Source organism: Gymnoscopelus braueri, assembly GCF_963280865.1.
Source record: "Gymnoscopelus braueri genome assembly, chromosome: 2".
Lineage (NCBI taxonomy): Eukaryota > Metazoa > Chordata > Actinopteri > Myctophiformes > Myctophidae > Gymnoscopelus > Gymnoscopelus braueri.
The window spans coordinates 26,701,361-26,724,144 of NC_137604.1; the positions used below are offsets into that span (position 1 = coordinate 26,701,361).

Sequence of the window (22,784 nt, forward strand, 5' to 3'; positions counted from 1 at the left end):
GGGGAGGAATTAATTGGCATAACGATTAAATTGGGGAGAAATAGGGGGTACAAAATAATTGGCTACTCTAAATAAAAAAATTAAAACATTCTCTTTGAACCTGAATCAGTAGTAGGCTCATTGGTGAGTTCATATTCATCTTTTATATACAGTAGTTTTGCAATGGTCTCCTACAGCAAATATTGTATCATTGGCTCAGGAATGCAACAAAAACAAAAAAATCTCCATGAATTCAAGGCTTCATGGGTAATGAGTAATTGATACTTCACCCATTTTTTGGGGGAAGTATACCTTGAAGTGTCTTGCTCAGGGACACCTCAACACATCAAACCTGGGACCTGCTGCTTCCCAGGCAGGCTCTTTAGGCCAGTGGTTCCCAAACTTTTTAGCTCAAGACCTAGACCAAACAAAAAACATACCTGATCTACAGTACAAGCTGACAAGATGTTATTTTTACTACATCTTAAATGTTTTTCTTTTAGATATCAGTGGAAACTGTTCCTCATTGTTCTGACTAGTAGCACTTGAACCAGACAGCAGCACACAAGTACAAGCACACACAAGAGTGCAATTACAGCAAAAGGGTCGGATTGTTCTCATCATGTTTGTTGTTAACCTGAGATAGATAATGGTATAATGGGTCCCATCATGTGGGTGTATAGTAGTGAGATGCAGAATGTGGTGGTTAGAACATCAGCGCCAGATCCACCAGTACTCAGTTATGCATCACACGCAATCAGGACAACCGTGTCACAATATATGCACCTTGGTAAAAAAAACACACAAAATGCTTCAACACAATGAACAATGGAAGCCAAGCGTGGGAAAAAATTGTCAAATCAAATATAAAATCTTAATCATAAATTTTTTTAAATGAAAATTTTCACTATTATCAGTCTTTTTGCAGCCAGGGACTGAATGAAATAAAGATATTTCAAAGGTGTCATCATAAGTCTGGAAGGAGGCATGTTACAGCACTGGAGTGAGTACATAACGCAAATAAATGAATAATAAATAGTGTATGGCAAATAAATTACACCAAGTTTTCACTTTTAATGCCTGTATATGCCACAGAACTGGCTTTTTGTTTTTTACATGTAATTTGATTAGTAATGCAACTGAATATCACAAGAGGAAAGTTGTGTTCCAATGTATGATTTTTGCAATCAACTGAGCGCCAACATCAGCTGCTTTTAGTTTATGACAGTTATTCTGTACCACAAGAATATAGCAGAATAAGAATTGCATTTGTATTAATTAAGCAGTATCTGGCTCATCATTATTTGGTGTAATTAGTATTGTAAATGATGTAAACATGTTACCATCATCTACTGTATAGTGCAATGTTTGGAAGGAGGCGTAAACAGCAGCTATATGACTTGCTACAATATTACTCAACTCTAGTGTTAAAAGTCGACGATTCTCCATACAAAATTAACTGGTGTTTTAAGAACCCAGAATGCCTTTTGGCTTGCATACCAAATAGTAGATACGAGTGTAAAAAGATTAAATGATGAAGACTCATTAACAGGTTATGTTATTTTTAATTGAACATTGTTGATCAAGCCAAGTGCAAGGAGGTCAGTGAAGTAAGAAAAGAAGGATGGCGAGCACAGAGATGGCAAGAAGTTGAGAGGGGAACTGCAGCAAGAGAGCATGGTAGCCATACTGGTATGCATTATACTATGTTGGAATCATTAGTGTACTGACTCAGGGTGTAGGGCAAGTGGTCAAGGATGGAAGCAGCATTGGCGCCCATCATACAACAGTGATTCATTCCTTATAAGGAGAAGAGGAGAAGACGGGAAGCAAGTAGAAAACAATGGAAGACATACTGTTGCCCAAAGGCATTCATGCATTTGATGACGTGATAACAGATAACAACCTACACAAATGCTAGAGGGGGTAGTGTTGGCGATGGGTAAAAAACAAAGTGTTGGAAGGCCGCACAGGTGACCAGTCAAGGGTGCATCTTCACTTGAAGCCATTAAACATCTCTACAAGCTTCGCAGCATTAGCCCCGGAGAATTGCCCCAGCTGAAAAGGAGAGCAGAGAGTAAAGTTGATTATTCCTCTAGGTTTTGACTGAAAAAGTGGATTCCTGTCAACTGGAATATAACATTTACATTCAATATTTCTTATTTGTTACATGTCATAGACTGTTACCGATATAAAAAAGAAAGCTATAAAGAAATACAAAACAAACTAGAGCTCCTCGGAGCACAGGTCTCCGCCAGGTCAGTTAGGTTATTGTGGCCTCCTGGTGGCGCTATAATAGGCCAATGTTTAAAGGGTACCATTTGTTCTTAGGCCTTGCACGGCAATCGGACACTGCATTCATGGTTTGAGGCATTTTGTGCAACTTTTTTTTTTGCTAAATTAGACCTGCTGGTGGCGCTATAACAGGCCAATGTTAAAAGGGTGGCATTTGTTCCTCAACATAGTGTGAATGTACGTGCAAAGTTTGACCGCAATCGGACGGTGCGTTCATGATTTGCAGAATTTTGTTCAAAACAAGCCACTACTGCAAACTTTAGATGTCAATCTTAGCCAATGAGGATGGAATATGAAAAATCAAACACATCCGTCTTGATCACATGACTATGGAGATTATGTGTACCGATTTGCGTGAAATTTGGATAAAATCGGAAGGAGTAATATAAAGAAATGTGTTTTACATAAGTCGGCCTCCTGGTGGCGCTATAAAAGGCAGATGGGAAAAATGCAGGGCAAAGGTTTTTCCTTGACCTCTAGGGAGTGCGCATACAAAGTTTTACACAGATCGGTGCAGTTATAGGTAAAAACATGAATCGGCCTGTTATAGCGCCACCATGAGGCTGATTTGAAAATTTTCAAGTGGTATTTCTTCCTCGGCATAGTGGAAATATGCGTGCAAAATTTCACCAAAATTGCATGCTGTGTTCATGATTTGAGGCATTTTATTGAAAATGGAGCACTCCTGCAAACTTTGGAAGCCATTTTTAGCCAATCAGGATGGAATATGAAAAATCTGAAAGACAAGTTTTGTTTAATGACTATAGAGATACTGTGTACCGATTTGCGAGATCTTTGGACAAAATCTGTAGGAGTACTGTCAAAAAATATGTTTTGCACAAATCGGCCTCCTGGTGGCGCTATAAAAGGCCCATGTGAAAAATTTGGGGCAGAAGTTCGGAATTGGCATCCAGGGAGTGTGTGTGCACAGTTTCGCTGCGATCAAGCCAACGGTGGCGGAGATTAGCTGGTGACAGACGGACACACGGACACACGGACGGACGGACGGTAAAACATACTCTCTCGCCATGCCTTTCGGCCTGGCGGAGACAATAATCATAATCCAATCACAATACAAGTCTGCCACATCAGGGGATTAAATGCTAGTGATTAAAAGAGAGTGTCGAGCCTGGACTTAAAAGATTCAATGGAGCGTTTAGATCTTGGGAAAACTAGTAACCCCATGTCAGCCAAACTGAGGAACCTGGAGGTACTGTAGGAGAAGGAGTTCAAAGATCAGCGACGTAGGAGGAGGGCAAACCCATTTAGAGCTTGATAAACCATCAGGGGAATCTTAAAATTGATTCTAAATCATACTGGCAGCCAGTGGAGAGAGGCCAGGATGGGGGGATAATTTTTGTGCGTCACAAACAGGGAGGTTGTCAGGTGCTCCAGATCAATGGAAAGCGAGAAGGGCACCTGACATCAGTCATCACTTGTTATTTTATGAGATTAAGGATATAATTACAGACTTTGCATGTACAAGTCAAGAAGAAGTTGTTCTCTCTAAAGGCAAGGTATTTTTCCATTATTTCTGGCTGTGGTCGATTTGGTGGTTCAGCTAGTGATGCTTGTAAAATCTGTATATGTTTTACTGTGTTCTGCGACATTCAGTAGTAGAAGACTCACAACCACACTAGGCATGAAGTGTGTGTGGTGGTAGATTATTATTATTTTAGACACTGTGTAATGGTTTTGCATAGTCTGCAAGACATTTAGGAGTAATATGAGAGTTGTGAGTTACATTCATATTTGAGCATCAGTATAGCATTTGTAGGACCATGTCTATCTATGGAGTCATGTGTGGTGAGCCTGTACTTTAGCAATAAACACCTCAGATTAACGTGAATTTATAGCTATAGTAAATTTCACTTCTGTACGTGTAAAGTGGGAGGAGGGGGCACCACACTGTGTGAACGCGGGCCTGTGAGTTCAAGTCAGGAATCGGGCTGTTGCGTTTTGGACCAGTTGCAGGTGGATCAGGGATGATTAGGGACTAATCCCAGGGTACAAGGAATGGGGGAGTGGATCACTTTCTCAAGGTCTTGGGCAGAGAAAAACGGTTTGATTTTGGCGATGGTACAAAGCTGGCTTTCACTACTGCATTTACATGCTTGTCAAAAGTTCAATGCAGAATGCAAAGAGCCCACCAAGGTTTTTGACAAGGGAACAAGGGTGGACAGGTTGCCAAGACCGTTTTTATCTGTGTGATCGAGTCAGGGGAGCCATATAAGACAACTTCAAACTTGCTTTCATTCAACAGTAGGAAGTTGTGTGTATTCCAACAAGTATGACTACGTCCTCAGGGCAGTACATGAGGCTAGTTTGGACTGGTCCTTTGGATTCAGGGGGAGATAAAGCTGTGTGTCATCAGCACAAGGGTGGAATGAGATATGATATTTTTTATGATTTTTGCCGAGGGTAAATACAAAAAAAGGATGGGGCCTAAGATGGAACCTGGTGGTACCCCGCAGGAGATACTAGCGGGGGGAAAAAAGTTGCCTGTATTGACACGATGTATATGGTATAAGGTAGATATGGGCTTTCATGAGTGGATATGTTTGATTACTGCCCCAAGTTATATGAAAGGAACTTAAAGAGTCCCTACCTTCGCCTTGTTCTTGTAGAAGTGAAATGTGGGCATGCTGTTGATTTCACAGGCAGCAGCCACATCCTGGACAACACACATTAAGAGAGTTTGCTTGTGAACTGGTCAAAAACATATTACATGCAACATTGGTGCATTAAGTGCTTGTCGTTATGCTATACACACTCAAAAATAATATCCACATTTTCAAATGTTTATGCGCAGCACTTACATCAGCCTCATCCACATCAACTTGCAGGAAAACACAGTCTGGGTTGTCATCTGCCATTTTCTATGGAGACAGAGAAAAGGGGAAGTCCGTTAAACAAATACCAAATAACTGCCTGCGGAAGACATGAACTAATAGTATATATAAGCAATGATCTCTAAACCATCTAATAACAAGAGACGTGACAAAAATGACGGGGATACAAGAGTATGGAAGACAAGGTGAGAACTCCCTGACAGAGCAGGTTAATCTATTGTGCAGAGCTAAACTTACATCTACTGCAGGCGAGTCCAGACCTGTGGGATTTAAGTCTAGGATGGAGTACTCAGTGTTGGGAGAAGTATTCACATGTTTTACTTAAGTAAAAGTATCAATATCAAAATGTAGAAATACTCTGTATGATGCGACGCGTTGTGAGCTTGTAGATCGGCTATTTTCTAATAGCCACTGGGAGAACTTACATGGAAGTGAGGGGAAATCATTTTGCAGGGTCCACACCACGTGGCTGTGAAATCCACGACCACCAATTTGTCTCCCGCCTCTTCCAGAGCCTTGTCGAAGGCATCCTAATGGGTCACAGTGAGAAAACAATTACTAGCTTTTTAGTTAGTTCCTTAGATATAGGGAAACACTAAAAATCGAAAGACCAAGCATTTTGAAATCAAAGCAGTGCTGTGTTGCAACAGCCTTGCACCCACTGTTGATGTGCGTAATTATCTCTAGTGCCCTTGGATTGTTCCCAGCAGCAGTCGATGGATTTCGCAAGGGTTCACAGGTTTATGGTGCAACTCGTAGTAGTATGCACACATGCACACACCAACTGTGCATTACCACCGCACACACACGCAGTGATTAAAACACAACAGATGAGAGGCATATAGATACTGGTACAGCTCACATTTCCTCGACATCTCACAATCTAATTAATTTAACAACCATGACATTTTGACAAAGCTTTTGCTGTATCATTTGCTTACTCAATTTATTTTGTGCAATTTTGGTTTCTGCTCTTGCCATTACCCGTTTCTAAACTACTTTGTGGATTGAGGAAGGTAGGGCAAGTACATCCAGGCGGAAGACAAGCAGCAGTATCACAAAAGGAAGTAGTCCGCACACTGGTAATGCTGAAAGAGCTCTGCTGTATTTTATTGCGTCGTCAATGAAGATCTGATTGATCAAAACGTTGACGACGCAATAAAATACAGCGGAGCTTTTTCAGCATTACCAGTGTGCAGACTCTACTTCCTTGCCTAAACCACTTTGTCTCATGAGGTTGAGTGGTTTTTGTATCCTATAAGAAAAGGTTCAAGCATAATCGTTTTATTTGTTAGCCTTTGTTAGACATTGTTATTTGTTTGTTTTTAAGAGGGGGTGGCCCAAATCATGTTTATGTGGCGCTGCCACATCTGCTCATCTGTGCTGTGCTGTTGAGGAATTTTCTCTGACAGGGAGTTCAATTAGGGGGGTGGGAGAAGGGGGATGATACAGAACAGAATATGTATTATTGTTATTATTATTATTGATGAGAAATGACTGCAAAGCAGAAGGCCTGCAACACTCCAGATTAAATTAAAGTCTTAAGGTGCACGGCTTGATAATACCATAAAAGTGAAGAAATAGCCAGCACACAATGAATGTCCTTTTTATTTGCCTCACAGACAATAACAACGGACACGTTTCAACCATAGACTGTATAAAGGTTTCAACCAGAGCCTTCTTCCAAGACAAGTGTTTTAGCTTGCAAAGGAAATTACCCCCCACTGTTTTTCTGTAAATATACTTTTACTGCTCCTAGTATTGATGATTTCTTTAATAGTATTGTATGTCTTTATATGTCTTGATGAATTGAATACACAGGACCACAATGTCCTCAGGGCTTTTTGTGTTATTGTATAACTGTTCAGCTGTACTTTTTGCTGTTAATAAAGTATTCAATAAATCAAAAACTGAGTCTAAAAGCCCAATCATTTAGAAGACTACACACATAACTAGTTTGTCACTAAGTCAAGCAATTATTTTTTATTTTGCTGTAGTTCTATGTGCACAGTAATTTTACCCCTTTCGTAAACAAATCATGTTCTGTAAAGGAGTAGTTAACCCAAAAAATTACTTACTTGCAGAGTCCGGAGACTCCACCGGTCGGTCACCAAATTATTGGCTTAGGACAAAAAAACAAAGTTATTTTTTGGGTGAACTACTCCTTTAAAGACTTGGCCTGCTCCAAACAAGTGGAAAAACACTGCTTGTATGTTCAATTTAGAAATTCTGAATTTTATATTTTAGAAAAGAGAATAGTCTGGAAAGATATGGGTTTTTTCCATTTTTTTTTGGAACTACTAAAATCTAATTTTCCATACTTGCATAGGATATTTTACTATACAACCCAAAAAAAATGATCAATTTTCAAAATATCTCCATAGTCAGGGAATATTATCAGAATAATGTCATATCTAGGAATAAATTCCTTACCAAGAAATTTCTTCACCAATGCGTTTGTAAAAGTGTCTAGTAACACATCTCATAAAGACTGAAATGCAGTTTCCCTAGGGAATTTTTGACAGCTGCTGAAAGTTGGGGTACCCACCATAATCTTATGCGGGGGAAAAATCAAATTTAATTCTGTTTTAAGTAGCATGTGAGGGGTCAAACTAGGGTGTTTTATGATTCTGAATCCATTCCAAGCATTTGTTTTGCACCAAAACCACTCCTTGGGCTAAAAACGGCCCAATCTCAATGGGCTTTTTACACAAAAAAAATTACCTGGAAAAGGTTGGCTATGGCCATTAGTTTAGTTTGGGGGTCCTTGACACAAAGAAGTTTGAGAACCACTGCATTAGCCTGCTCCCTTCTCCCTAATGACAGGCCAACAGCGCTCCCTAGTGGGTCAAAACACGTGTTACGCCCAGAGTTACACTCCCCGTCACGTTGGAACTACAGGTTGGTGTTGTTGTTTTTTTTGTTTTGCTTTCCACTTAGGCTTATTTATGGTTGTTTCGCTGTTGTCGTGTATTTGATGCTCATCATGTAATAAAAATGATGGATGATTACGTAGGCCTCGTTAGTCGTTTATGCAAGCATTGCCTCACAGAAATTGGCTAATTTGGGTTATGGAAATCACTTTTAACGGCGTTCACGGCGGTCGTCGTCGATTTTTGTCAGGCAAGTCGTTTTACGGCACAACCACCACGGCTACTGCTGTGTACGACCATAGATATATAGCGTACGACGACGCCGCGCGCCGAAAGATCGCAGATGTACAAGCTCATAACACATGGCGGACGCCATAGAGTTAAAAATAAGAGGGCGGACGCACTCGTTGTGAGCTTGTAGATCTGCCATCGTTCGGCGCGCGACCTATGGGCGCGACACTGTCACACGACGAGCTATGATAATGATAGCAGCTAGCAGGCTTTTGCGTTCACGTGATGGACGGAAGCTCGCTGGGGATGTTTCATAACAGCTGAAGCTGCTGAAATAACTGAATGGATGAGCTAATATCTAGTGGTGGAAGAAGTACTCAGATATTTTACTTAAGTAAAAGTAGTAATAATAAACACCCAAAAAAAATACTCTGTTACTCGTGATAGGCCTGTGTTCAAAATGTAACTTAAAGTAAAAGTACAAAAGTATTGGCATCAAAATATACTTAAAGTATCAAAAGTAAAAGTAAAAAAATGTTTGAAAATAGCAGATCTACAACTACAAGCTCACAACGCATCGCATTGTGTAGATCGGCTATTTTCAAATAGCCTATGTATAAAATAGGGCTAAAGTGATATAAAAATATATATCTGCAAAGTAACTAACTAACTAAGGTTTTCAAATAATTGTAGTGGAGTAAAAGTACAATATTTGCCTCTAATATGTGGTGGAGTAAAAACACAGAAAATTGGAAATTTCAGTAAAGTAAAAAGTAACTCAAAATTGTACTCAAGTACAGTATTTGAGTAAATGTACTTAGTTACTTTACACCACTGTAGTTCACTGTTCACGAGGCGTGACAGACTGAGTATCATTACTATAACTGAATACAGCTGCCGAGAAAACAGATGATTACGGCTAGAATGAATGAAGGCAGTGCCATTGATTAAGATTATTTACAATCTGACCAAAATGTAAATTCCATCTATCTACTTGATTATTTAATCTGCGGTCCTTTAGCCCACATTAGCTTCATCATTCACTAAAGTTTCATCATCATAGCCCAATTTCAGCTCGTTTTTGTCTAGTTATTTACTGAAAATTATTACAAATCTAAGTGGATCGTATCAGTGACCTTGTTTAACTACAAGCCACCGATTTTGTATTGTAAAGTTACTTACTTTATCTTCGATAATGAGGACCATTTTTGTCTGCTGTGAGAAGACGTGTAGTCTGTGTGCTGGTGTCGGCTTGCTGTGGCTGGGCAATGGGTCAGTGTTGCCAGGTTTTGAGAGAGAAATAAGCAACCATGGTCTATCAAAAGAAGCCCTTTAAACACACATTGGCCATTTGAAAATAGCAGATCTGCTTAAAAAAATAATCTTGAAAACAATGACATTTTAACAACACAAATCTTGTATGGGGTCCCTGGCATAAAATGTTTTCAGATGGGGGTGGGTCCGCACTCCGCAGACAAATACATATTAATTTGGGGGTTCTTGACATGAAAATGTTTGAGAAACACTGGTTTAAGCAACACTGGGAAACCCAAATAAGCAACTACACAAACAAGCCAAAAAAACGCAACTACCAATATTTACTAGCGACTTTACAGAAAAACAAGCCCATAGTCGCTTATAATAAGCCGACATGGCAACACTGCTCGCCTCGCAATCAAACGTTAAGCAATGACAGCCCAGGGATCTCCACATGGTCCCGCCCAGTAGCCTATTATACTTTTTAGACATTTAATAGATTCAATTCCATATACATGAAATGTAGTCCAGACAGTGGTGGAAAGTAACTAAGCACATTTACTTATGTAGGGGAGACGGGAGTCAAAAGTAACGGGGAAAACGTAACACACTCAATAATTCTAGTCAGAAACAAGCTAGAGTGGTGAAACTTGTTCTGCACATGCTCTAGTAGTCTGTCTCTGTAGGGTCCTCTCTCTGCCATGGAAGGGCAGAATGATCATTTCATCTCAGCAGTCAAGTTTTCAACAAAAACTGATTTTGAGGTGTAAACGTACATTTTTGAATTTACAGTATTTTCCTTCTGCTGTCTAAAGTTAAGATGACAGCTAATTTAAACTTAGATGAATTGTATCTCTATGTTATTGGTCACAAATTAACGTCAGCACTCAGCAGCCTATGCTGAAGTTAATTTGTTTTATGTGTTTTTTAGCTAGAATATGGGATTTCATCATGTCTGGACTGGCCCATCAGGGGCAATTGTAACACAGTGATCGGTCACCGGGGTCAATTTTAACAATGTGTTTCAATGCAAGCAGAATTTTTCTCTGGGATTACATACTTTTATGTTAGTAAACATATTTCACAACATTTAAAAATATTAAATGATAAAAAATACATATTACTTAGTGATGTGCTTTTATTTGAGATAGAGTGTGTTAAAGGGATACTTCACTTTAGGGCCGGGGACACATTTTAAAAAAATATTAAAAATAAATGAAAAAAGTTATGGAAAATTCACGGCCCCCTCACGCATTAGAGTGTCCTACTAATGCGTGAGGGGGCCATGAATTTTCCATAACTTTTTTCATTTATTTTTAATATTTTTTTTAAATGTGTCCCCGGCCCGAAAGTGAAGTATCCCTTTAATATGACTTATTTTTACAGTGTTACAATTGCCCCCAACCACTGTTACAATTGTAACACTCTGACTTATTGCATTAAAAGTAATATTTTAGTCTTGTCCTTACTAGTGAAAGCTTATAAATGGTATTAGTAATTAGGGCACATATATATGTTTCTTAAAACAAAAGATGACTAGTATATTTCAAGTATTCTGTGAATTATGAAGTTAAATGTAAATAGTGTTACTTACTCCGGTCTCCCCTACTGTACTTAAGCACAATTTTGAGGTATTTTTTTACTTCACTGGAGTATTTCCAATTTTCAGTAGGCCTTCTTTTACATACATCCCAGAGGCAAATATTAGTACTTTAAAGTACTAACTTAATTTACTCCACTACAATTATTAGAAAACTGTAGTTATTAGTTACTTTGAAGATTTGGATTACTATTACAAAACATACATTAACCACTCTAACCCTACATTTGAAAATAGCCGATCTACAAGCTTGCGATCTGCTATTTTCAAAAGATTTGTATACAATTTATACATTTGAGTAGCCTACTGTACTCAACTGTCTACTTTTGGTACTTTAAGTACATGCTGTACTTGTTCTTTTACTCAATTTTGAATTCCGGACTTTTACTTATAAGGGACCAGTCGAAATTTACAGAAGGGGGTCCCTGGAGGAAAATAGGGGAGGGTCATGCCTTTATAATTTTAGTACAAGGGAGGGTCAGCTAATTTTACTTTGAATCCAAGGGAGGGTCATGCCATTTTGAATTGATAAAACAGTCCGTTTTTTATATACCTTTTTAGTACAGAAGAACAGTGGTCAATGACCCCTCTCTATTTCAAATGATACAAAGGATTCAAATCCAGTAACACCTGACATATAAGAGACAGACAGATATACACACTACTATACAGAACGTCATACAATCAGCTTACAGGTTACTGGTATGAAGAGTGAAAACTATGTACAAGAGAAAAAAAATCAGGGAGGGGGTGGGTTAAGACCTAGACAGGGGCCATTTTCGAATTGCAAATTCCAGAGAAAAAGTACAAGCAAGCAAGCACATGCGATTGATATGGGCAAATATTAATGATGACTCAACCAGGTAAACCGGTTCAGTTTCCCTTGAAATTCTAACTCCCATTTCTGTGGAAGTTCTTGACATCCGACTTCCAAGTAACTGACAACATTGATGCGTTATCATACATCAAATAAAAGCCTGTATTTACCTTGATGTACCAAAACCTCCCTTAAATACTTTGCGCTGTGTGCGTGTGTAAAACTGTCATCCTTGAGTTGAATTTCCTTTCTGTTGTCATGCACATTAACAGTATCCACCATCGATAAGATAAAATATAATACAAATCTTCACTTTCCTACATTACTAAATGCATGGTCAGGGACCACATGCAATACCTCCACAGACCACTAGTTGAAAACCCATGATGTAGGCAACAGTGTAGTCACTGTAGTTAATAATTATGGGATTCAATGGGTTTCCCACATGTAAGTTTAACACTGTCCATTCTGCTACCACTACAGACACTACACTGTGCATTTAGCAAGACTGACTACAGTAATGTTCTAATCAATGTGGAAAGCAAAACATCGTACATATTGTCAGTTTTAAATGTCATGTTGTTGTATTTGATGGGGAGGGTTAGGGGCGTCAAGATAACACTAATTTCACGATACATACATGCTGTTGGGCATATGATATCGATATGATACATTATTAATGTTCTTTTCTCATGTATCATCAACATTGGCTATCATCTTTAGTTTTAAAATAACAATTATAAAGCACTTAAAAAAAACAATTACAAAGTGCTTTGTACACACAAATAAATAAATTTAAAAATATTACGATCAGGGCACATACATTTTCTCCAGGGGTACCCTTCTTTAAAAATCGACCTGTCCCTAACAGAGTATTTCGACATTGCAGTATTGATACTTTTACTTAAGTAAAAAATTTGAATACTTTTTCCAACACGTTCCATATGAAATGTATGTAATTATTAGGCCTATTAAGCCTATTATACTTTTTAGACATTTCATGTAGGCCTATACTATTCCACATAAAATGTATTCCAAATACATGACATTTATGTAATATACATGAAATGTATCATGTCACTGTCACAGCCATTCTAGGGCTAGCATTAGCTACAGCCTTCAAGATCAAAACATGATCAAGATTATCATAGATTTATTTTATCGATTCTCGCATTTGCATATCATAGAATAGATAGATGCAATTGTCAGAATGGATTAAAAGAAATCTCTGATAGTCTGATATACATTTCATGTATACTACATCAGTGGTGTAAAGTAACTAAGTACATTTACTCAAGTACTGTATAAGTACAATGTTGAGGTACTTACTTGCACCTCCTGGTACTCCAACACCTCAGTGTCACTGAAGACTAAGCTTCAAACCTTCCAAAACAAACTGATTCGGCTACTCCTCGGATTGGGGCCCATGACCCACCTTTCTCCCACCCATTTTGCCAGCCTAGGCTGGCTCAGGGTGGAAGACAGGGTTAAACAACTAAAAATGGGACTGGCCTTCAAAATTGTAAATGCAAATTTGCCCGATATGCCCCCTATTCCCGCATATCTGAGTAAATACCTCCAAAAGGTTAGCGACACCCACAGTCACAATACCAGAGGGAGCGTTAACAACAATTTGGTACCACCCACCCATAAATCAAACATGGGCAAATTCTCCTTCTACAGCACTGCCACCCAGGATTGGAATAGTCTAACTCCATCCCTCAAAAAATGCAGTTCTCTGGGCTCATTTAAAAGAGCCTTAAAAAAATCACCTTTCAGGAGGCCAAAGGAGGAGGTAGTACCATTTTCCCGTTAGACAGCAGACCCCCCCCCCCCCCCTGTTCTTGTACATATTTTTTTCCCCCTCTTTTTAATTTTTTTGTTGTACATAGTGTTATTTTTTTTTTGCTCTTTATTTTGTAATGATATTTGAACTGTGGTGCCACTATATATGCCTATGAATTGAATACCAAGGCCCTCATTGGAAACAAGTCCGCAAGGACTTTTATGAACGGACCTGTTAGACAAAGTATTTTAAATGTAACTGTGCTGTTTTACATTTTTTGCCTAATAAAATATTCAATCAAAAAACAAAAAACTTTACTGGAGTATTCCCACTTCTACTCCACTAATTCTGACAGGGAAATATTGTACTTTTACTCCTCTACAATTATTTGAAAACTTTAGTTACTACTTACTTTGCAGATTTTGATTACGTATTATAACAAAACATACATTAGCCACTTCAGCCCTATTTAAACTTTGGCTATTTGAAAATAGCCGATCTACAAGCTCACAACGGGTCGTGATTAGCAATTTATTTTAGACATGATAAATTGTGAAACAGGACATTCTGCATAATGTGTACTTTTACTTTTGGTACTTTAAGTATATTTTGATGCCAATACTTTTGTACTTACACTCAAGTACATTTTTAATACCAGACCTTTACTAAACAGAGTGTTACTACATTGCAGTATTGATACTTTTACTTAAGTAAACAATTTGAGTACTTTTTCCACCACTGTATTATTACATACATTTCATTTCCATGAAATATATGTAATCTCACAGCCATTCTAGGGCTGATGCATCTGAATGGAATCCCTCTCCTCTCGCCTCAATAGGGGCGTCCCTGGTTTCTATGGCACGCTTTGCCGTAAAGCGAGAGAAAATGTCTGAAATGAATCCACCGATGCCTCCTCTGGTGAGAGACATTTGTTATTGACTTTAAAGAATTGGAGAGAAGTCGATACCGCTGCTATGTGGGAGCTCAACACACCGAACAGCGATGCATAGGTTTCAAAGCAACTTGTGAAAAGGAATGCATGGTTCCTCAATGTATATAGGGTACGTATCCGAATAACGCATGTCATTGCATCTCGTATGTCCGACGTCGCAGATAGCGTGTGATGTTTACATGTTGTTGTGCACAAACAGAACACATAATAGAGCGAGCATAACGTTTAGGCGATTGATAGCTACAAAGTCACTATCTTGCCCAGTGTATGTGCTATCATGCTATGCAAAGCAAATTGCAATTAGGCTACCTTATGTATGACAATTTATGTGATTCTTTATTAGATATAGCCAGCCTATCACTCATATAATTTTTTCCCCAGAACTTCTAAGTTTGGGGGGGAAATGATAATAATATGAGTATGATATAAAGGCATCATGATGCCTGAATAACAGTGTTGATAGTTTCCTTTAGTATATGTACACTGTCTCAGTCCCTCTGCGATACGATATGAAAATGTATGTGCATCATGCTTGCCCCTGGGCCTTGTACCAAAAATAATAATAAAAAGACCTTGAAAAGAAAGATAGTTTCCTTTAACATATTCCTGTCCAACTGTCTGTTTCCCTCAGGTGCCTCCATGACCCCATTATCTTCAGGAGGTGAAGTAGTGCCTCGGCTATGGAGGTAGGCAGCCTCCCAGTTGAGTTGTGGAGGGTTATCCTGGCCTATCTGCCTCTTCCAGACTTGGGACGCTGCTGCCTGGTGTGTCGTGCTTGGAGGGAGCTCATCCTCTCACTGGACAACACCCGATGGAGACAGCTCTGTCTGGGTTGCCAAGAGTGCCGACACCCCAACTGGCCCAGTCGACCACACCAGGAACCCCCATCCTGGAGGGAGGCCTTGAAGCAGCACGCTCTGGCCAGCCGGACCTGGACTCAGAACGGGCCTGAGCTCCAGGCATCCGTCTGCCTCCATCTTTTCCGTCGAAGAAAGGACCGCAGGGTTTGGCATGTCGGTTCTGGGTGTGATTTCGAGACCCTACGAGGGGCCCTGGGAGTCGCAGGACCATACGACCGTGTGGTTCTTCACCCGGGAGTGTATGAGGAGCAGGCGGAGGTGACGCTAAAGGTGCCTGTAGAGCTAGTTGGGCTAGGCCGGCTGGGGGAGGTGTCCTTGCTCGTATGTGTGGAGCAGCAGTGCCCAACTGCCAGGCTGTGTAATCTGGTCTTCATGCCAGCCTGGTTTTCCACCGTAGTATATAAGGTGAGCGGAACAAAGTGTTGATAATAGAGCCCGACCAGATATTTGGGTCCTAGACCACCGATTACCGATGTTTTGACTGATATTTTGGGGGTGGGGGATAGAAAGAAAATAAAAAAGTACAAAATCTTGAAATCAATTTGAAAAACTTAAATTTGTTCTATTTGAGAAAATTTTAACTTATAAGCAAACAAATACATAGATCAAAGCAATATCCTTTATTTTATTCAGCCCTATTAAAACATTATCAAAAATGGCCAATCTACAAGCTCACAACGCAATTTAAAGACTCAGGGACACGGCTGCCTAATTGCCAATACTGATATTAGCCAAACCAATACCACAATAACAATAATAACCAATATATCGGTATGGCTCTAAATGACTTCATCCAGTATGTTGACAAATATATGTAATCTTCTGATTTCATCTGACTCTCTCCTTCCTTCACTACAGACATCCTGGGGTCATGTCCAGCTAGATAACTGTAATTTTGAGGGAGCTCAGCTGCAGATCCTTGGCCGAGGAACATGCCAGGCTCGTTTTTGCTCCTTCTCACAGGGCAGCTCGGCCCACTTTCTGGGTGTTGCCCTCAGCTTACTAGACAGCTGTGACTTCTCAGGAAGCGACACAGCCTCAGTAACTGTTGAAGGTCCTCCGGTGACCGAGAGGAACTGGGCTTGTAAGCATTTGGCTGCCCTGGCCCGAACATTCACATCTTGGGGCTTGCCCGGGAATAGTTGCCCACCAGCAGACCCTCAGACTGGGTATACCAGTGGAGCCCAGCCTCCTGCTGTTAACGTTTCTGTAGACAGAGGAAATGGGCAGAGGAAGGCTGGGATGGATGTACTGTGTCAGGGCACAGTGATTGAGGACGGCTGGATTGAGAGTGAGCCCAGTGAGGCAGAGGAGGACAGCCAAGAGGTGGAAACAACCAGGGACATCACTCAACCATTTACACTGGACTTCAAACTCCGCCATGACCACCACGGTCTCGCCCACCTCCTAAAGCCCCGGCCTGATGGGTCTCTGCCCCCGGCCTTCTCCCCTGACCCCCCCTCTGCAATCCCTGAACTCCTTTCGTTGCAGCAGGAGCTACATAGGGACCCAGAGGCCCAGACACTTGCAGGATCCATCCAGGGTTGCATTCTCAGGCGCTGCCTCTTCCGGGATGGGAAGGGTGGAGTGCATGTCTGCAATTATGGACAGGCTCGGCTGGAAGGGAATGTGTTCCGTGGGCTGACCTATGCTGTCCGCTGTATACAGAATGCCACGGTAAATAGGATAAGATACATTTTTGTCATAACATGATTTTCTACAAAAAAATAAAATAAAATAGCTTCCCTTTTGGATAACATTACAACTGAGAAAAGGCTAAGACCAACAGTAATTAAGGTGCAATTGCCAAGTTGATCTGTTTGTTATTTGATCTCCACTCTTCCCTCCCTCTTCAGATAGTGATGTTGCGTAATGAAGTGAGTCAGTGCCGTGCATCGGGTGTGTTCCTGCGTCTCTCTGCACAAGGCCTCATCGCAGAAAACAATATCCACTCGAATGGTGAAGCAGGGCTGGACATCCGTAAGGGGGCAAATCCTATCATCCTGGTAACTAGTCCACTACTGTCTGACCCTGTACATATTATCCTGTACATATTATTATTAGCCAGACCGATGAATGTCATCTGTCTGGCTAATCATTTATTGTCCCAACTGCAGATTTTCAAATGTAACTTCTTCGTGTGCACGTTCTCCTCATTGCTTCCTCCCCTCTCTTTCTGTCAACAGTGTAACAGAATACACAGCGGTTTGCGTTCTGGTGTTGTTGTCCTTGGCAATGGTAAGGGGTCCATCCGCAGCAATCAGATCTATAACAACAAGGAAGCGGGTGTCTACATTCTCTTCAATGGGAATCCTGTGGTTAGGTACGTAGGAGTGATGGCAGAATGACACCCCAAGAAATGTGGAGCTGCTATCAGTGGGAGAGATGCTTGCTGTATGCACATGTTTTTACGGTGTGGTTCTAGTATGGGGCGAGCCGTCTAGAAGAGTTTGTCTGTGTGTCTCTCCAGGGTTAATCTTGCGAATATTGTATTATTGGATTGGACTGAAACTTCGCTCAAATATGGAGATGACTGAAGAGTTTGTTTTCTAACATTTTCTGCCTCTCGGCTCATTAACTATGACTCTTACTTTCTCCCGTAGTGGGAATCATATCTTCCAGGGCCAAGCAGCAGGGATTGCTGTAAATGAGAACGGCAGAGGGATGATAGTAGGTGCGTAAATCACTATGCGGTCATTTGTTTCACACTATTCGCATCATTCTTTTTTTAACCCCTCTGACACCTGTTTAATTAAAGCACTGCAACTATGCCATTTCTCTTAACCAGAGAACGTGATCAGAGAGAACCAGTGGGGGGGTGCTGACATCCGCAGAGGAGGCGACCCAGTCCTGAGGAACAACTACATCTGTCACGGCTACTCAGATGGCGTGGTGGTGGGAGAAAGGGGCCGTGGACTTATTGAGGGAAACCGCATATACTGTGAGTAATCACCTCGGGTTTGTGAGATCGATTGAATTCCTGTTAGCCATTCATATAGACAGAGGGAAGGAAGAACCCATTTAGAAGGTTACATGATGCCACCCATTGTGTCTGTTATTAACTAGGATGTGCCTCCTCTCTCTGTCTCTTATATGACTGATGTTTAGTCTTTCTTGTCCTCTTTTGTTTTTAAGGTAACAAAGGTTGTGGTGTGTGGGTGATGTCCTCCAGCCTCCCACAGCTGCTTGGCAACCACATCACCCACAACCGCATGTATGGCCTGGCCGTGTTCTGCCGGAAGGACCCCGACAGCGGAGAGGCAAGGGAAGGGATCCATGCAGGACAAGACAGAGCAGGAACAGGTGGAAGGGAAGGGAGAGGGGGAGAGGTGGGAAGAGGAGGAGGAGGAGGAGGAGGAGGAGGAGGAGGACAGGAACTATTCAATGAAGAAGGGGAGATGCTGGCATTGGAGAGCGATCTGGAAAGTGAGGACGAGCGCTACTCTGCCCGACGTTCCATCAGCGTGGCCCTTGTGGAGAGCAACTGCATGAGCCACAACGGCGGTAAGAATGAGAGCCATAATGATGTATCTAATATCCAGTGGTGTAAAGTAACTAAGTACTCAAGTATTCCAATTGTCTATACTTATACTTTTACTTCTACTCCACTACATCTCAGTGGCAAATATTGTATTTTTACCTAACTACAATTATTTGAAAACTTTAGTCACTTTGCAGATGTAAATATATTACATTATAAAACGTACATTAACCACTTTAGCCCTATTTTATACCTAGGCTATTTGAAAATAGCCGATCTACAAGCTCACAATGCGTCGCATCGCAACGTGTTGTGAGCTTGTACATCTGCTATTTTCAAACATTTGAGTACTTTTACTTTTGGTACTTTAAGTACATTTTGATACCGATACTTTTGTACTTTTATTCAAGTACATTTTGCATTCTGGACTTTTACTTGTAACAGAGTACTTCTACATTGCAGTATTGATACTTTTACTTTAGTAAAACATTTGAGTACTTTTCCCACCACTGGCTGTATCTAATATCATAGGCATTGTTACATGAATACTTTGGCTCAAGGCACTCTCTCTCCCAATCCCATTCTCTCCTCCCCCCCTCCCCCTCTAGCGGTAGGTCTATATGTGAAGAGCAGTGAGCCACTGAATGTCATCGCTAATCTTGTGAACAATAATCGTGGAGTTGGCATCGCGGTGCTCCAGAGCACACAGCTCACGCGGATGGTGGCCAACTGCGTCCACGGCAATAGCCGGGGCGGCGTCACCGTGGAGAAAGACTGCAGGGTGGAGCTCCGCGGTAACGGCGTCTACGACAACGGAGGCCACGGCATCAGTTTCTGCGGCGACGGGCAGATTGGAGAAAACGACGTGGTTAGTAATCGTGGATGTGGCATTCAGGTTTCTGACACCGCAGATGTCAAGGTGAGCCGTGCTTTGGCATGAACACGCAAATACACACCCGTCACAAGCATACTTTTCATTTCTCAAAATATAGCTATTAACCCATTCAAACTGGGAACGCAACTGTGTAACCAGTTTATCCATATTTTATCGAGTGCCGCGCTATGAACTTGTATATCTGCTATTTTTGAATGTGTGCAAATCTTTGAATATATATGTTTTTAAAGCGAACATCTTTAACTCAAATCTTTGCTTTTGGGGGGTCCTGGAACAAAATATTTTGAGTTGGGGGTCCGCGGCGAAGTACATCATTTTGGGGGTCCTTGACATATAAAAGTTTGGGAACCACTGATATTATAGCAATATACTTTTTTTTTCTCAAAATATTAACATATTCATAGATTTGCACAAATTTTCACGATAAAAAAAAAATAGCAGATCTACAAGCTCATAGCGCGACACTCGGGCCACGCTATGAGCTTGTACATCAGCTATTTTTGAATAGCCAAAGAAATCTAAAATGACAGAGATGCGTTCCCCGGATTGAAAAATTGAAAAAATTGAAAAATTCAAAATTATGCTAGATATGTATGATAAATCAGGTGTGCACAGATTGACTCAACTGGTAATAGCCAGTTATGAATAATATTTAAAGAGATGTCAAATGCCTCGTTTTCAAATCATATTGAAATGTGCAATATGTGATGTCATTGTGCCTATCTTTAACCACCCATGCTAGATGTTTTAAACAGTCTTCAAATAATTATATACAGCATAGTATGTTACATACATAACTTTGTAATTTGAATATGGAGCGTGTCTGTTTACATTTGACACATCCGCTCAACACACAGACTTGACAGAGATGCGTTCCCTGGATTGAATGGGTTAAATAACAGTCACTCAGTACTGTTCTCTAATGTTTTGTGGTTGTATCCGCATTGTTTCGTAGATACTGCGCAACCGTGTTCAGCCAACACAGGGGTGTGGCATCGCTGTGCTGGGTCCAATGAAGGGCATCGTCCATGACAACATCCTGTTCCAGGGTCATCCTGGAAATGTCAAGCCACTGTTACACATCGACTCTGACAATGAGAGCTGTGTGTTACGCAACAACAGCATACGCAGGCCTAGTAACAGGTAGCTAGACAACCATCACTGTCTGTACAGTACTCGTGTTGGTATCTGTCCTGCCTTTGTTTCAAGTAACATTAAAGTCTCATCTCCTTAACTTTACAGCTGCCCGTCTGCCCCCCCCTGGGTCCTGGAAAACCCACCCCCTCGTCCTCTTGCTGACCTGACGTCTTGCCCATCCTCCTCTCAATATCCCTCCCGCCTTGCCATTTCCATGACAACCAGGATCGGTGCCACTGTGGACAGTGGATGCCATAACAATGGCAGTATGTTCTGCACCATCCTGTGAGCCCTGGCTCCCAACCGCCTAGGAGGTTAGAGAAAGATGTCATGATGACCCCCATAGCCACATATTAATGACATATAGTCATTAATATGTGGCACACGTCCCGTTAAAACGCCTGCTGACGCCTAGACTTCCACATCGCAGTTTCTGTTAAATTGGGCTATACCCCCATTCTTCACAGGGTATGATGATTGTGACATCGGCTCCTTCTAAACCCCTTGAGGACCACCAACCACTATTATCCACTCAATGGCAAAGATCAGCTGGTCTGGTCATGCGTGGACTGATGTATATAAGTTTTCTCATGTGACTTTTCTTAAGTTCTTGATTAAGACATTCCAAAACATTGCCCTTTTGTTGGGCTGCTCATTCAATGTTGTGAGAGGAGAGAGAGGTCCATCCATCACTGAAGGAGCCAGCCAACTCTTCATTGCTTTGGGGTGGCATTAAAGCCTAATTTATACTTCATCGTGCAACAGTGTCACTTGCCGAATGTTTTTCAGTTGATAATCAGTTGGTTTTGACAAGTGACACTGTCGTATGGTGAAATATAAATTACGCTTAACCATTTTAATCCCGCTAGACCTTGCACCTATGCATGCCAAAGGTAGAGGACAAAGAACCTATGAACTTATTGTTTAAAGTGAAGAGCACACATTTTAAACGTGTCAATCTTGATATTTTATGAGCTTTAACTGTATTAAGCGTTAAGATATAGTTTTTTTTTTAAATACATAATTTGGCTTTCTGCCAAGCACTTCAGAAATGCAAAAACGTGCTAATTATTTTAAATCCAGGTGTCTTGAGTGCACACTTCTATTAACAGAACAAAGTAAACCTGTGCCTTGTTTCAGTTGTAATAAATGGACCGTAGGTAGCTCGGGTAGTTCTTATTTCAATGTGAATATGCAAAAAATAAGTCCTTTGCACAGATTGCTGGACTGTTGTCAGGTGAGCCTCTCTGTGTCTGCACCGGTTTGAATTTGTACTGTAGTCTGCTTTCTAAAAAGTGGCCTTTCCATCACATCACATCTTGATGTTGGATATCAATGAAGTTCCATGTTACTACTATAAATAACACAATTTACCTGTTAGCAGTTACTTTTTAAAATTATGCTAGATATGTATGATAAATCAGGTGTGCACAGATTGACTCAACTGGTAATAGCCAGTTATGAATAATATTTAAAGCGATGTCAAATGCCTCGTTTTCAAATCATATTGAAATGTGCAATATGTGATGTCATTGTGCCTATGTTTAACCACCCATGCTAGATGTTTTAAACAGTCTTCAAATTGTTATATACAGCATAGTATGTTACATACATAACTTTGTAATTTGAATATGGAGCGTGTCCGTTTACATTTGACACATCCGCTCAACACACAGACTTGGGTCATCTTATAATTTCCGCATAAGAGCAAAATAAAATGTTAGGTTTAGATGCCATGAAAGTAGCAATTTAATCATGCCATCAGT

At 40.7% G+C, this 22,784-nt stretch overlaps 2 protein-coding genes across 3 annotated transcripts; one reads left to right on the forward strand and one right to left on the reverse strand.

Annotated features, from left to right (window-relative positions):
- Positions 1-1,528: 1,528 nt before the first annotated feature.
- Positions 1,529-9,488, reverse strand: LOC308075653 (thioredoxin-like). Its single transcript, XM_080415601.1, has 5 exons — positions 9,413-9,488; positions 5,552-5,656; positions 5,094-5,153; positions 4,883-4,948; positions 1,529-2,037 (listed from the first exon to the last, which is right to left on the reverse strand). The coding sequence occupies exons 1-5, from the start codon at positions 9,434-9,436 to the stop codon at positions 1,975-1,977; spliced, it is 318 nt and encodes a 105-aa protein (XP_080271727.1). The 5' UTR covers positions 9,437-9,488; the 3' UTR covers positions 1,529-1,974.
- fbxo10 (F-box protein 10) lies at positions 8,004-22,741 on the forward strand. Of its 2 annotated transcripts, none has more exons than XM_080415583.1 (11): positions 8,004-8,027; positions 15,277-15,910; positions 16,364-17,182; positions 17,362-17,511; positions 17,692-17,828; positions 18,109-18,179; positions 18,294-18,446; positions 18,641-19,009; positions 19,595-19,905; positions 20,837-21,024; positions 21,124-22,741. In XM_080415583.1, the coding sequence occupies exons 2-11, from the start codon at positions 15,326-15,328 to the stop codon at positions 21,305-21,307; spliced, it is 2,967 nt and encodes a 988-aa protein (XP_080271709.1). In that variant the 5' UTR covers positions 8,004-8,027; positions 15,277-15,325; the 3' UTR covers positions 21,308-22,741. The 2 variants fall into 2 exon arrangements, with proteins under 2 accessions (XP_080271709.1, XP_080271708.1); XM_080415582.1 differs by lacking the exon at positions 8,004-8,027 and adding an exon at positions 14,581-14,754.
- The last annotated feature ends 43 nt before the right edge of the window (positions 22,742-22,784 follow it).

Coding starts and splice junctions, on each gene's coding strand:
- LOC308075653 (XM_080415601.1), bottom strand. CDS start 9,436: ATGGTCCTCATTATCGAAGATAAA. Junction 5,154..5,551: donor TGATTTCCCCTCACTTCCAT/GTAAGTTCTCCC, acceptor CTGTCTCCATAG/AAAATGGCAGATGACAACCC. Junction 2,038..4,882: donor TCTACAAGAACAAGGCGAAG/GTAGGGACTCTT, acceptor TCTCCTTTTCAG/CTGGGGCAATTCTCCGGGGC.
- fbxo10 (XM_080415583.1), top strand. CDS start 15,326: ATGGAGGTAGGCAGCCTCCCAGTTGAGTTGTGGAGGGTTATCCTGGCC. Junction 17,829..18,108: donor AATGGGAATCCTGTGGTTAG/GTACGTAGGAGT, acceptor TTTCTCCCGTAG/TGGGAATCATATCTTCCAGG. Junction 21,025..21,123: donor ATACGCAGGCCTAGTAACAG/GTAGCTAGACAA, acceptor TTAACTTTACAG/CTGCCCGTCTGCCCCCCCCT.